The 14,982-nt window shown below is 41.2% G+C and overlaps 1 protein-coding gene across 1 annotated transcript in view; it reads left to right on the top strand.

The window, feature by feature from the left end:
* SUCLA2 (succinate-CoA ligase ADP-forming subunit beta) overlaps positions 1-14,982 on the top strand; it is a 107,308-nt gene that overhangs the window by 52,464 nt on the left and 39,862 nt on the right. Inside the window, exon 5 of the mRNA XM_089679038.1 lies at positions 13,439-13,567. Within this exon, the coding sequence (XP_089535164.1) occupies positions 13,439-13,567 (129 nt within the window). The remainder of the gene's footprint in view (positions 1-13,438; positions 13,568-14,982) is intronic.

The following is a 14,982-nucleotide window of genomic DNA, read 5'->3' as shown; positions in this document are numbered from 1 at the left end:
AAGTGGGGTCACATGATCGCGCTGGCCAATCCTCGTACATGTCAGGGCAGGAGCTGAGGAACGGACAGGCAGGCCTAACAATGTAACGCACTGGCTGACGACAACCACCACCCACAGACCGAAGTCCCTCAGGGCGCGGAGTCTAAGTCCCAGGCTGCCCTTCACCAGGGCCCCTGATGGTGGGGATGGACTTGACGCAGCCAGGAACCAGGTCGCGGCCCCCGAGACACCTCAGCTGCGGTAATGGCCGCCGCCAATGGCGTGTAGCTGGTGGAAGAGACAAAAGAGTAGTCAGACAAGCCGGGGTCAACAACAACAGGACAGAACAGTACAGGACAGCAGACGAGAATCACAGGTCACGAGCCGGGTTCAGCAACAGAGGGTCAGATCAAAGGAGAATACAAAGAATAGTCAAGACAAGCCGAATCAGATACCAGGAGAGTCACGAGAGTCAGAACAGAGTAACAGCAACACAAAGACACAAGGCACAAGTGCAAAGAGCATGTGCGGGCCACAGGCTTATATGTCATCAGCCACACCCCTCTGGAGGATGGACCACAGAAACCTGAAGGCATAAAAGGGCTCCCATCATGCACAGCAGAATCCAAGATGGACACCAGCACATGAAGTAACATAACCACAGGGAAAAGGTAGGACCTTGACAGTACGCCATTGTTGACAATATTTTGATACACAACTTCCTGGGATGTGCACTGTGTAATAAGTGTGTGGTTCAGTAAATCGATCAATGTGAGCAATGGTGAACTTGCTAAAGAGTGAGTGCAGTGGTGATCGGAGTGAAAGTGCAGTGGGGACATTTTTGGATGCAAAAATAGAATTACCCTTTAAAACGGTGCAGATAGTGGTTAATTGCATACAGATAATAAATCTGTCCCTAACTTGAGTTTCAAAATCTAAAAATCGACAGATTAGCAACCTCCAACAATTAGACAGTTGTTATGATTGGCAATAAATTATCAATGGTCATGGTGATCTCTTGACTTGCTGTGCATCAGTTGGTTAAGTGGTCCCACTGGAAAGGAGCTTGCCCCAACACATTGTGCATGCTGTGCTTCTCTAATTTATATATGAATTATATATGTCCCTCTTGTATTTGTATGGCACTTAAAGTGATCTTGTGCACAGACTATGGACAATAAAGTTTTTACACATTCTTAACAAGCATTAAAAAAGCTATAAAACCATCCAGAACTGACCTATTTAGCTTGATGTACTGTGAAGGAATTCTTTTTAAATATCAGTGAGGCTAAGTGTAGCTTTGGCCTCACATTGTAGCACTTAATTATAAGCGTATATGCAACTACTGTTTTGCCTTGATCCCCCTGCAAAGTCTCACAAGTACCTGTTAAGTTTGCCAGAGAAGTCCATATAATGCAGCTTAATGAACTCAGAGCTGAGTTGCCACTCATGTAGGCTGTGCTTGCACTATTGTGGAATGAGAAAATGTGGGGGGGGGGGGGGGTGGATATTGGCATTGCCTCTGCTGATTCTTAAGCACCTAATCACACCTAGTCCTGCTGACTGCTTTCTAGATTGGCTGAAACCCTCCCACTGTAAGCTGCAATGTCTGAGAGGGGTAGCATGTGAGATAAAAATCAGGGACTGTTTGGCTCAGTCAGGAGAGGTGACATTCACCTTTAAAAAATTAGTAAATGCAGATATTTTCACAGAAAAATGTGCATTTATGATTTTTTTTTTTTTTTACAATATTCTGCAGTATTGAACCTGCGACCAGTGGATGGTGGTAGGGGCATTTGCACCATATTATATGTTGCACCCTAAATATGGCAAAAGGTGAGCTTAATCTCAAGTTATTTTTTGTTTACTTTGAGCCTTGTGCGTCACATAGTAACTGCATTTTGTATATGTTTATACTGTCATACATGAGCCTTAAAAATTGTACTTTAACCGCTTCCCATCCGCCCATAGTCTATAGAGGGCGTACGGGAAGCTGTGCCAATTGAGGGCGAACGTACTTGTACATCATCCCGCAGTGGCGGCTCCTGCGCGGCTCTCAGAACGGTAGCCCGGTGGTCTGTGTGTCACTCGGACAGACTGGATCACATTACCGCCAATCACAGCAATCGCATTGCAAACAATAGAAAATGAAACTAAACATTTAGTGCTCTCACTATGAGCAGAAAAAAAAATTATGTTGCAGCCTGTCAGGCTGCATGTGCACTCAGACTGCTGTGCCAGCCACCCCAGTGTCACTAATAACTGCCCCAGTGTAGTCCCTAATAAAAAATGCAGCCAGCCCGTCCCCTATCATAGTACTCACAATGCACAATACCAATGTCCTTATCACTGCCATACCAGCATCCTGATCACTGCCATACCAGCACCCTTTTTACAGCCATATTCCATACCAACGCTCTGATCACCGCCTTACTCCGTATCAAAATCCTGATCACCACCATGCCCCATGCCAGCATCCTGATCACACCATACCCCATATCATTGTTCTGGCCACCGCCATACACCATACCTGTGTTCTGATCACCACCATACCCCATACCAGTGTTCTGATCACCCCAAGTGCCATACCAGTGTCCTGATCACTGCCATACATCATACCAGCGTCTGACATTTTAGGGTCTCAACTGATCAATTTTCAGATCTATATCCCATAGTCTGTAAGCTTTCACACAGACAAAATAACATACAATGTTTTGGGTTATTTTCCCCCAAAATGTAGCAGAATAAATTTTGCCATAAATTTAATGAAGAAAAATTATTTGCAAAATTTCATAACAAAATTAAGCAAAACATTTTTTCCCAAAATTTGCGGTGTTTTTTTATTTTTATATAGCAAATAAAAAACCCAGTGGTGATCAAATACTACCAAAAAAGCTCCATCGGTCTCAAAAAAATTATAAAAATGTCATATTGGTACAGTGTTGCATGACTGAGTAATTTCCACTCCGAGTGTGAGAGTGCTGAAAATTGGCCTGGACTGGAAGGGGGTGAAAGAATCTGGACTTTGGAGTAGTTAAGACTCATTTCATGTGGGTGCTGTTGTTTGGCAAAATGTGCATTTTAATTTTCTTCAAATGCCTGACAAAACCAGGCAGTGTCTGCCACACAGTCCCATACACTTTGTCATGACAAAAAAACAGGTGAATGTTGAGTTTTTGTTGTGAGAAGAATTTACTTTGCAGTACAGAGAGCTAGAGAGGTCAGGTCACGTTTACTGCTTGTTCAGGCTACTTAAACATTTTACAAAGTATTGTGCCACGATTCTTCAAATGGAAGTAGCTATTCATTCATAAGCTGCCTACTAATTCTGAGACAGTGAAGTTGACATATTTCAGCTTAAAGAAAATCTGTCATGAGAGAAACATGGCTCCTGCCATTGTTGAATCGCTCCTGAAAATTCTAGTTGCCTAGCTGTCGATGCTGACTGTCTTGCTGTCCAGGAATGAATATCCACATCGCAAATCTGACTTTGCTGGTCTACATTGCTGTTTCTCCATTAAATTCAAATAGAATTGAAATCAGTGGATAAGTATAATGGTCAGGCAACGGGCATTTTCAGGAAGAGGTCAGCCATGACTGTACCTGTATGCTGTACTTAGATGAAGGAAAGCCTAAACACGCATATTCTCAATGTCTCTGCCTTGGACCGAGTAAGATGTTTTGTTCTGTCCCTGGAGCATGCTCTCTATTTCATCTCTTCATCTCCACAAGCAGCTTGCAGTGATTTATGATACTGTCAGATGTTTAGCAGCCAATATTATCATGCCCTAGAGAGCAGATAACTCATATTAGTTGGCAGAAATATGTGTGAGTTGTGATCACTTCACAACAAGCAAATAATCCCCTATAGGTCCTTTTTTTTTCTTAAGCCTTTTAAACATACTCCTTAATTAAAGAATTGCTGAAAACTTGTTAAAGGTTTATTAGTTGTGATAGTAAACTCATTATGCCTGTGAGGGTTATTGCTCACACCAACATTCTAGGTAATTGTAAAGTTGAACTTCAGGAAGGTAAGAAAAATGCTATATTAATGCAGTCCTTTTGCTGCCACCGATGGATGCGCCTATACAGCCGCCGAATCACTTCTATACCTCCTGGCTACAAATATCCCTTGGTGGACCTGGTGCCACAGGGTAGAGGGAAGGGAGATCAGTGAACATACGTTTGCTGATCTCCCTTCCTAAGAACCCAGAATTGGAGTGTACAACCGCTCTCTATTTGGTTACTGTGACTCGCCCTCCTATTACAAGAACAGGGTGGTATAGTTGTCTCTAGGACAGGAAAGACCAGACAGCAATACAAACCTTGTTAGATGTTCTAGCCATTGTCTACTAGAAATGTGTTCTAACACCCTGTGTGAGTTTGGGGACACGTACCCACACTGGAACAGATGGCAATTGGAATGCAGCCGCTGCTCCCAATTTGACATCAGTGGGACTGCTTGCAGGGGGATGCATGGAACACCTGTAAACACAGCCTTGCACAGTCATACTCTGTATTATGCCATGTGTGAAAGAGGTCTAATCCTGTTGGAGAGATTCTCAGTCGTTTCTTGCCCTGACAGGAAGTGAAGACAAATTTCCAACCCAGAATCCAGACAGCAGTAGAAATTTGTCAGAGGCTCTTACCCATGCCTTCTCTATCCAAAACTAAATACACTGTAAATACTGTACATATGGGACCGCACACAAAAAAAGATTGTGCCTTCTAGTCAAGGGCTCTGTTTACATCTGTACATTTTTCATCCAGTGCTCTTTTTTTAAAAGTCCTGCAAGCAGCATTTGTGCTGGATTTTCACAAAAAAACACATCTGCCCCCACATGGAACTGCACAAAACGCAGTCTATGGATTTTAATATTGGAGTTGCTGAATGGCACAAGTGCAGCATCCATGATAAGCTGTGCAATGAGCTATGTTACATGTGTTACAGATGTCTTTAGAAGCATAGAAATAGATGAAATGGGCTACTAACTACTGTACTTCTACATGGAAGTCTAGGAGACATGACCTGTTAGTGATACCTTAACTGACACTAAACTGCTTTAAAAAAAAAAAAAAAAAAAAAAAAAAAAAATGTATTCTTAAAGTAAAACTATAGGCAAAACGTTCTTTTTTTAATATTGGATAGAGCATGGGAGGGTTATAACCCCTTTCTGTTTTCTTTTTTTCTTCCTCTGTGTTCTGTTTGGGACATTTCCCTTCACTTCTGTTCCAAAGCCAAAACGGTGAGAGAAAATGACTCCAAAGTTAAGGGCATCGCTGATTATCACCAGAACTGGTGTCAGATGTAGTACTGGGATATTTCCCCTCCTATTCCTGTCCTAGTAACAATCCAAAGTTTGGGATTTTCTTTTAACTTACACTTTCAATGATTACAGTAAACCGGATAAATCGAGAGGGTGACTCTCTAATGGGGGCACAAACCGCAATATAAACTTGACTGGGGTTTCCCTCTCCACTCTATTCAGAACTTTAAAAATGCCCCTATGTATACTTTAACTCCAAAAAGGACCTTCTGTTGCTCTCGGACTCCTCCAGGTCTTCAATTTTTCTTTTTTTTTTTTTTTTTTTGCTGCTGTTATCAAAGTTTCTGTTAGAGGATGGCTAATAGTGATGACCTTGGATGTGTCTGAACTGGGATACGAGGCCGCCAGGAAGTTGTCACGTGCACAGGCCAGTCTTCTGTGGCCAAGGCATTTCCTGTCCCCGAGCCACACTTATACATGCTGTGGGGTGTCAGAATGCCCCGGCCAGCCGAGAGGCCCCTGGCTTGTACAGGTAAATAGTTCACTGGCGGATCATATTTCCAGAACACAAGAGCTCATTACTGGTGGCTAAGTTTGTTCTTCATGCTCCCACTGTATGTAGGAATGTAGCCACTCTCTTTCTCTTGCTTCTGAGACTGGGGACTGTGAGATTTGTAGTCTGCATAAAGCAGTGCATGTGAGTTTACTGCTCATGTTAAACAAATGGAAGTGAGGAGCAAAAGGAGAGGTTAGGTAGCTCAGGGAGGGTGTTACAAGGAGGCAGAAAAACAAACAATTTTCTTGGAGAATAATAATATTTAGTGTCACTTAAAGTGGAACTTTACCCATAACAACTTGATAAAAAAAAATGTTCTGTAGCAAGGAAGATATATTTCACAAATAATTATGCTACCAAAATTAGTGTGTGCTGTGAATTGCCTCCGGCATTGCTCCTGTTTATTCTTGCTGGAGGCTGCCATTTTGCAGAAGCCCGAAATGACTCCTAAGCAGCTTTACATTTTTAGGCTGTCAGCAGATTGGCCTCTAATTTTTAGGCAGTGTGCTGAATTTATCGAGAACTGAGCATGTGCAGAGCAGGGTGAGACTGTATATTACTGAATTTTAAACAGTATAGAAACTTATTTTTAATGTTTTACATCGTCATGGCCAAAAATATCGGCAACCCTGCATTTTTGTCAGATAATGCAGCATTTTGCCCATTAAATTGTTGCAATTACAAATGTTTAACCATTCTCGTGTTTATTTCTTGTGGTTGTATTGGTATGACACAAAGTGGAGAAACAAAAAGCCAAATCTTGACACATTCCATACCACCCCAAAAATGGACTGGACAAAATTATTGGCACCCTCAATTATTTGTTAGCACACCCCTTGGAAAAAATAACTGAAATGAATCGCTTCCTGTACCATCAATGAGTTTCTTAAACTTCTCTACTGGAATTTTGGACCACTCTTCTTTCACCAACTGATCCAGGTTTCTCAGATTGGAAGAGTTCCTTTTCCCCACTGCTGTTTTGGGATCTCTCCACAGGTGCTCTATGGGATTGAGATCTGGCCAGTTCAGTACTCTCCAGCGCTTTGTCTGAAACCTGGGTGCTTTTTGATGTGTGCTTTGGGTCATTGTCCTACTGTAAGACCCATGACCTCTGATGGAGACCCATCTTTCTGACACTGGGCCCTACATTGCACCCCAGAATTCTTTGGTAGTGTTCAGATTTCATAATGTCATGCACACGGTCAAGACATCCAGTGCCTGAAGCAACAAAGCTGTCATTTTGTTACATCTTCCCACAGCACATTCTCCCAAAAAGATTTTGGCTTCCTCAGGTAAGTTGTTTGGAAAACTCCAACCTGGCTTTTATATGTCTGTGTCAGCAGTGAGGTCCTTCTGGGTCTCCTTCCATAGCGTCCCTTTTCATTCAGATGGCGACGTATAGTGTGAGCTGGCACAGTTGTACCCTGTGCCTGAAGGTCAGCTTGATTTGTCTGGAAGTTGATGGAGGTTCTTTATCCACCATTTGAACAATCCTTCGTTACAATCTTTGATCAAGTTTTTCTCTTTCGTCCACGTCCAGGGAGATTAGCTACAGTGCCATGGGCTGTAAACATCTTGACAATTTTGCGCACAGTGGACACAGGAACATTAAGATCTGTTGATTGATACAGGTGAGTTTATTATTATATTACAGGAGCATCGCAAACTTAGAATGCATTTTTTTCTTATTTTGAGAAGGTGCCAATAATTTTGTTCAGTCCATTTTGGGCTTTTGCATGGAATGTGTCAGATTTGGCTTTTTATTTCTCCACTTTGTGTCATACCAATACAAACATGTTCATGTCTGTAGCTATGCCTGCAGAAGGGGACAGCCCAAAGTGATCTATCAGGACTTCATTTTGTTACTACCCTATTTTAAAGGCCACCTGTTCTGAGAAAAGAATAGGCAGTTGCTTTGTCTTCAGTAATTTGAATAATTTTTGGGTAGTGTGAATATCGGGGTTTCTGATATTTTGCTGCCTGTTTGCTCTAGGTTAGTGGCTCAGTAAGCGTTAACACCTTCCGGCTCGACCTATAGCAGATTGGCGGCCGAGCGGGACACTCCTCATTGTGACTAGGCGTCATATGACGCCCTATCAAAAGGAGCCACACAGTGGTGCTAAGTGTCACCGGCTGTGTCCACGGGACATAGACTATGACCTATCACTACACCGGCCCGTTGCCAGTGTCATATGACCAATCACAGCAGATCACATGTCAATTGTATACAATGGATGGCTTCCTGTTATGCCACCCATTGTATACAATTGTGTTGTTAGCTGTGATTGGTCAAAGCAGTCACATGATACAGACAGGGCCAATCAGACCCCATCTGTATCATGTGATGAGCTTTGCCCAATCACAGCTAATCAAAACAAAAAACTGAATGAATCAGTTTCATTCAGTAACAATGATTGCAAATGTCAATGCAATCCACTGGTATTAGCAATCATAATGTGTTAAAAAAAAAAAAAAAAAAAATTAGAAACATTTGAAACAAAAAAAAATTTTTTTTTATTTTTTTACATACTATCACCAGTCAGTGTCCCTGATCACCACCACATCAGTTATATAATAACGCTGTACTGGACTGGTGACAATATGTTAAAAAAAAATTAAATTTCTACATTTTCCAAAAATATTACAACCTCCAAAAAACTCACCATGCCTCTTACTAAATACCTTGAGCTATTTTCCAAAAATGGGTGATTTGAGGGGTATTTGTACTATCCTGGCGTTTTTGGGCCTAAAGAAATGAGATGGGCCGTCAGTACATCAGGACTGATCAGTTGTCAGAGATATATATATATATATATACCACGGTGTGTGAACTTTCCTGCAAACTAAATAATATACACTAATTTTGGGGTATTTTCACAAAAGAAATGTATCAGAATACATTTTGACCTAAGTTTATGAAGAAATGTTATTTATTTGCAAAATTTTATAGCAGAAACAAAGAAAAATGTGTTTGTTTTTTTTTTGTTATTTAACAAAAAATAAACTCCTGTGATTAAATACCACCAAAAGAAAGCTCTATTTGTGTGAAAATAAATGCTAGAAAGTTCATATGTGTTCATTGTTGCATGGCACGCAATTGTCATTCAAAGTGCGACAACATTGAGGGTTAAAGTGTCACTAAACCCACAACCGTAAAATCAGTCTGTATAGCATTATAACAAGCATGCAGTAAAGCATGCTTGTTATACTCACTGTGGAACATATTGGGTTAATCTTCTTCTGCATTGTGTAAAAAGGCTGTTTGGTCATGTGTTCTCTGATCCTCCCCTTCTTCCAGTGCCCCCCCTCTTATCTCCTGATAAGGCATATTGTGTGGAGTCACTCTACACATGCTCAGTTTGGTGTGTATTGTTGGAGAGGAGGTTTTTTTTTTTTTTTTTTTTTTTTCTTGGGAGATTGCATACGATCAACACAATCAGCACTGTCTAGACAGGAGTCAGGGGTTCTGCACCCTCTTAGAGCAAAATGAAAACTCCTCCTACAGGCTCTAACTAGTGCTCTGCTGGACAATGATAGAAGTCACAAGACTGCTCTAACTGCTGATGAGAAAAGATATTTAGCAGTTTATATTTACTAAACTAATTGTATTTGCATGTTGTGTGCACTGTGGGAGACCAGATATAGTGAATGCAGGGTCCTGGTTTAGTAACATATTTAAAGCTAGGTAGCTTGCTTTATCAAAAGAAGGTCTGCAATTTTTAGCCCCCCCCCCCCTTCTTCTTTTTTTTTTTTTATTATACAGATTGTACAGTTTTTCTACATAATAGACTGGAGAATGTTTGCTTATAAAACTAATGTCACTAAAATCACACCCCTTAGGTTGCATTTACACTCAAACGACATTCAAACATGTGTCATGCTTGCATTGTCCTTCATGATAGTGGCACACCAAATGTCTCAAATCGATGCGTGTGCAAATATGCAGCAAAATGTGCTGTTAAAAAACAGGCAAAGCTACTTTTTCGCATCATAGTGTGAATAGGGCCTCAGAAAAATGTGCAATTGCTTACTTTTATGCTTAGTCCAGGGGAAAACCATGCCCAGCTTTTAAAATGCTGTAGTTTGAATCTCTATTCTTCTCTCTGCAGAGCTTCCGGGATCGATCATCGCTCTGATCTGTCCTGGATGCCCTGCAGATAGAAGAAGCTAAATTGAAAAAATTTCATATCCCTAGACCACTACATAGACTAAGCACTGACCTGTCATCACCATGGAAGTAAGTAGAGCAGGGACCAGGGGAGTGGGGAGGGATACATGGTGTTCACCTTTTAATTTTTTTCTGAAAAGGTTGGTGTTCATGCTTGTTCTAGTTTGTTCAGAAGCTAGCTAACACTCCAATATGTATTTTTCCATACCATCATGGAGATAAGTACATTCTTGTCAGGTATGTGAATTCTTTATGTGAATCCAGAACCCTCCAGGTGAAAAGCAAGAGTTATATCCACTTAGACACCCTGCTGCCCATTTCCTAAGCCTAAAGCCCTTTGCAAGGTTAGGTTTACTTTAATGACCCGGAAATAGTATCATCCAGTGAGCTGGAAGCGATCTGCTTCCACTGAATGATTTTTAGTTGTTTTGCTTTGACAGGTTGTCAGGTTTCCATAAACCAAAATTCTTTTTGCTTGTTAGCAACCAAAGCCACTAGGTGGCAGCAACAGACTATATTTATCATGTGGTTTTTAAAGTGCTTTGGTCACATTGTTTGTGCCTATCAAGCACACAAAGCCTTGTGTATTCCTGCATTTTCTTTGTACAAACGTCTTCAGTTAACAGATTAAATGAATTATGATGACAAATAAATTGATTGGAAATCTTAATTATATCATTCTATCATGTGAATTATGATTTTCTGTTAAAGCAGATCATAGATTCCTAAATTGCTATTTATATCACTGTATATAATCAAAGGGGTTAAAATTGCTCCCTCTACCATCTATGGCACCAAAACTAGTATTTATTAAAACTAGATCACTGATCCTTATCTTCTTGGGTCCCCTGCCGGCACTCCTGGCACCTTCCCCCTGTTGAGTGCCCCCAGAGCAAGCTGTTGTCTCTGGGAGCACTCGTGCGTGCTCACTCCTGAGCCACCTCTGTGTGTCTTTGGGACAATTGGAGCATGGCTGAGCCCCGTCCCCACTCCCTCCTCACTGACTGTGATTGACAGCAGCGGGAGCCAATGGCTTGGGTGAGAATAAGGGGGAACTGAACACCAAATGCATGAAGGAAAAAAAAAACCTTCAGCCTTTACAATTTCAACTTTAACATTAAAAATAAGTACCTATACAGTTTAAAATTCAGTAATACTGTCTCTCCCTGGTCTGAATATGCTCAGTTGCTCTCAATTGTTATGCACTGTGCGGAAAATGTAGAGGCCGATCTGCTGACAGACTAATAATTTACTGCTGCTCAGGGGTTCTGGTCTGCGGAACAATGGCAGCCTCCTGCAAGAAGAACCAGGAACAATGCTGGAAGCAATTTACAGCACACACTGATTTGGGTAGCATAATTATTAATGTACAATGTATATTCCTTGCTAAAGAACATTATTTTTTATCAAGTTATTGGTAAAGATCCACTTTAAGGATGCCAGAAGCAAAAATACTTCTCACATCCTTTTAGTAGCCATTAGAACACTATTCTTTTGAACAGAGCTCTTGACCATTAAGTAGGACCCAGCATGGGTATCCTCAACAGTATTTTCTGGGCATCATTATCCTAATACCTGCATCTGTGTTGGAGAAATTGTGCATGGAAAGGCAAGGGGCAGCAACTGAATCATCACCTGTTTGGTTACTGCCCCCTGCCTTACCACTCCCTATTTATCAAACATAGACAAAGGTGCCAGAAAATGAATCTCCGGGGCCTATTGTTGTGAATACCCATGTTGGGTCCTACCAAATGACCAGGAGCTAAATAGTGGCTAGTGGGGTAGAAAATAGATGATGCTCAGCTGTGACAGAGTTTAAAAAAAAAACTGTGGCTATTCCTCCTCCCCATTTTACAGATATACCAAATACCACACACATATTCAATGCAACAATGTATGCTGTAAATTCATTAACATTTTTAGTAGATTTGAAAGAAAAAGTTGCTGGATTACCAAGCTGACCCATGTTTGAGTTGGTGATCTGTAACAAGTATGCAGATACCGATTTCTGACATTGCTGAAACTTGCGGGTCAGCATAACAGCCAGACAAGATTTTTTTCAGAAGGGGTTCTTGGCTGCCTCATTTTTCTAAATTTTTTTTGAACGGGGCCAGGCACACTTATGATCACATTCTCATTCACTTTTTGGTGTGCCAACACCAATTCAGTGGACCGTAAACGTTTTCATGGGCCTAATAAATGTACCTGCCGCCTCCCTTTTTTTTTCTTTTTTTTTTTTTTTCTCCGCACACAATAAAACAATGAATGTGATTTTTTAAAAATGTCTTAAGGGGTATATTTTTATTTTTATTTTATTTTTATTCAAGTATGCATGATGAGGTGGCTTTAACAAATGTCAATGCACCACAACATGTGTGCATAATTCTATAACACACTAGTGTAAATGCTGCCTGAATGTTCTCCGTCCATTCAGGCACTGCTGTCTCTCCTTTTTAATGCAGAACCTGTGGTGTTGTGTGCCACTCATTATATCTCCTGGTCTAGAATTGCTTTCCTAGCAGGAGTAGAAGTTATCTTGTTTAGAGGTGGTAGAAGTGTTCTACCTCCCACCACCCCCCTCATAAAACGGAGGGATTATTTCGGGGATAGAGAAAATCATTATTTGTAAGCGTTTCTGTATAGCCAGAGGCTATGCCCCAAGTTGGTGTGAGTATATGTAAGGTTACATTCTTGAAATGTATAATTAATGTGTAGGTTTTGGCATATATAAAGTGAACCTATTCCGCTAGGAATTTGCATGCAGCTTAGACACTGTTTAGAATAAGTGAGTTGGTTTGCCTAGAGGTATTTTGTATTAGATGAATCCTTCTCTAACAGTCACTAAATATGGAACCGACTCCTAATGGAGAAGGAACACATTACACATAAAGATATATGACATATTGTTTCTTTATATTACCTAGGTTTATATGTCTACAGTAATTTAAATAAATGTTTAATGGAGGTACTTGACCTGAAAGTGTGCTTTTATAGGTACTTTCTGGGCTCCTTATTTTTTGTCTTTATTTGTGAGTTACTGTCTTGGAGCAGGTTAAACTACACATGTTCCCGGTCATTAATTCATTAAGTATGGAATCCAGAATGAAGATGAAAATATGAACCTCCAAAAGCTGCAACATCATGGCATCTTCTGTATTTCTGTCGTAACCTGTTCCTTTGAGCACAAATGTGGACAGTTCTACCATGAAGTGCATCCCTCATCCCAGATTAACACCTATCACTTCGTCCAGGTTCTAATAGTGGTACTACCTTACATTCACATTCAGAGAGGTACTAGGGGGCCTACTGATCTAGCAATTGCCTGTGCAAATGCAATCACTATGCGGGCACCTCAAGAGAATCCCTTTCTGCTGTGTCTGTGCACATGTACACTCCTGTTTTATAAAAATAAACTTTACAGCCACTGAAAAATATAAACTCAATAACAATAACTATGACTTTTCTCAGGGTCCTGTATTGATTGGAAGTTCTCAAGGTGGAGTTAACATTGAAGATGTTGCTGCTGAAAATCCAGATGCTATTGTGAAAGAGCCTATTGACATAGTAGAAGGCATCCAAAAAGAACAAGCTGTTAGGGTAAGTATGTCCTTGTTTAGAAAGTGTTAGCCTGGGCTTATGTCTATGCATCTCTGTTTTCATGGGATTTTTCTGTTGCTTTGGGCATGTGCATTTACATGCCTTGCTATTTCTTTGAGCCCTTGTAATGTGTGTCGATTGGATGAAAAAATGGACATGATTTTTTTTTGGCCAACACATGTAAACACCATGTATTTTTTTTGTGACCTGGCACCATTAAAATCAATGGCAGGGATTAATATGCCTTTTGATGTGAATGAGCCCTTTATCCTAATAAATTTTGGCATTGAATGACTGTTTTTAAACACTAACTCCAGCAGAACTGGTCTTTAAAGTAGTTATGAATGCAAGTTTAGATATTAAATGCAAAGTGGTGTAGCGCTAGATACCATATACCATAATACAAATGTGTGACAATGGGTGCTCAAAAACACACAAGGTCAGAGGGACCTGATGAGTGACCTGTAAATAGTGAACCCAATCCCAATGAGGGATATGAATCAAGTGACCCTTAGTACCCACAGCTGGGACTCAAAACTATGAACATGTGAATCCCTGTGGAGGATAAAAACACATAAGGTGCTCATAAACCACATATAAACCATATATACAGCAATAGCGTGGCAACGACCAACAAATGTGAACACAACAGCAGTGCTCCAATCTTCTTGAAAAACGCACACTGTGAACGCACAACACACCGATTGGTGCTCCCCAGAATAAGTGCAATGGCCTCTCACCTCCACTCAGCGACCCCTAGGGGCCATAAAGCCTTGCGGATCCCTCCTGGATCCTTCCTGTATAAGTACTCCTGATGGTCTGATGCCTGGGCTGCAAAGGACCTTTTGATGTACCTTTATCTTCACGAAGAAACCCTTCTGGGTCAATGGATAGGCAGGTAGATGGATTCTTGCAAACAGCTCAATTCAAATGGCCCATACAACAGAAGAACAAATCCTCCATAGTGTAAAACCGCTTTGAGTAATAAAATAGGCTAAAACATAATGCACTCACATTTCAGCAGATATTAGCAGGCATTAACCATGTATATGGGTGTATTCAATTGAAACAAGGTGTTCCAAGATGGCGCCATGCCTGAAGTGTGTCGCGCCGGAATTGCGTCACCACGCTGTGCCGTCGACGCGTTGCGTCACGCTATCGCGTAACTTCGTCGGGAGTCCTGATTACGTGATTTCACACGTAGTAAGCAATGATGTCAGAAGTGACATCTAGCTTACTACTCTGCATGTGATCACTGATTGGCCAATCGGTGATCACATGATCGGGACCTCGCACAGAGGGTTCCGCACGACGATCAGCGTTCCACTGTGTCCTGAGGACACAGCGGGCACCGGATCGCAGTGCTGCGTGCTCCTAGGGAGCGTGCACAAGCAGGGGGCAGGGAGGCTGTTTAT

The sequence above is a fragment of the Staurois parvus genome, unplaced genomic scaffold (genome assembly GCF_062004578.1).
Source record: "Staurois parvus isolate SC_StPar_1 unplaced genomic scaffold, SC_StPar_1.0 ptg000017l, whole genome shotgun sequence".
In the NCBI taxonomy this organism is placed as follows: domain Eukaryota; kingdom Metazoa; phylum Chordata; class Amphibia; order Anura; family Ranidae; genus Staurois; species Staurois parvus.
This window is presented reverse-complemented; position numbering and strand designations above follow the sequence as displayed.